The 394-nt window shown below is 49.7% G+C and overlaps 1 protein-coding gene across 1 annotated transcript; it reads right to left on the minus strand.

The window, feature by feature from the left end:
- Window positions 1-17: 17 nt before the first annotated feature.
- LOC107125480 (neuroblast differentiation-associated protein AHNAK-like) lies at window positions 18-389 on the minus strand (the record flags this gene model as incomplete). Its single annotated transcript, XM_015428898.1, has 1 exon — window positions 18-389. A coding segment is annotated over one exon (372 nt), but the record flags the coding sequence as incomplete, so codon positions are not given.
- Window positions 390-394: the final 5 nt, after the last annotated feature.

The raw sequence follows: 394 nt of genomic DNA on the forward strand, positions 1-394 counted from the left end.
TTCAGTTCTCCTTCCACCTTTGGAATGGAAACGTCTCCTTTGACCTTAGGGCCTTTCAAGTTCAGATCGATGTCTGGCACGGATATTTGAGGGGTTTTCACGTGCATTTCTGGCATCTTGATGTGGGGACCTTTCAACTGCCCTCCAGGGCCTTTGATGTCCAAGCTAGGAGCCTCTATCTTTACCCCAGGGTCTGAAACACCAATGTTTCCCTTTGGAAGGGCGACATCGACAGCAGGGGCTTCGCCTTTCAAGCCTGGTACACCAAATTTAGGCAGTTTCATTTTAGGCATTTTTAGTTCTGGCCCGTGAAGTTCGACATCTGGTCTGCCAAGGTCTACGTGGGGGCCCTTGATATCAACACTTGGGCCTTTCAGTTCTCCTTCCACCTTTG

The sequence above is a fragment of the Gekko japonicus genome, unplaced genomic scaffold, assembly GCF_001447785.1.
Source record: "Gekko japonicus isolate JY-2015 unplaced genomic scaffold, Gekko_japonicus_V1.1 scaffold108954, whole genome shotgun sequence".
Classification (NCBI taxonomy): domain Eukaryota; kingdom Metazoa; phylum Chordata; class Lepidosauria; order Squamata; family Gekkonidae; genus Gekko; species Gekko japonicus.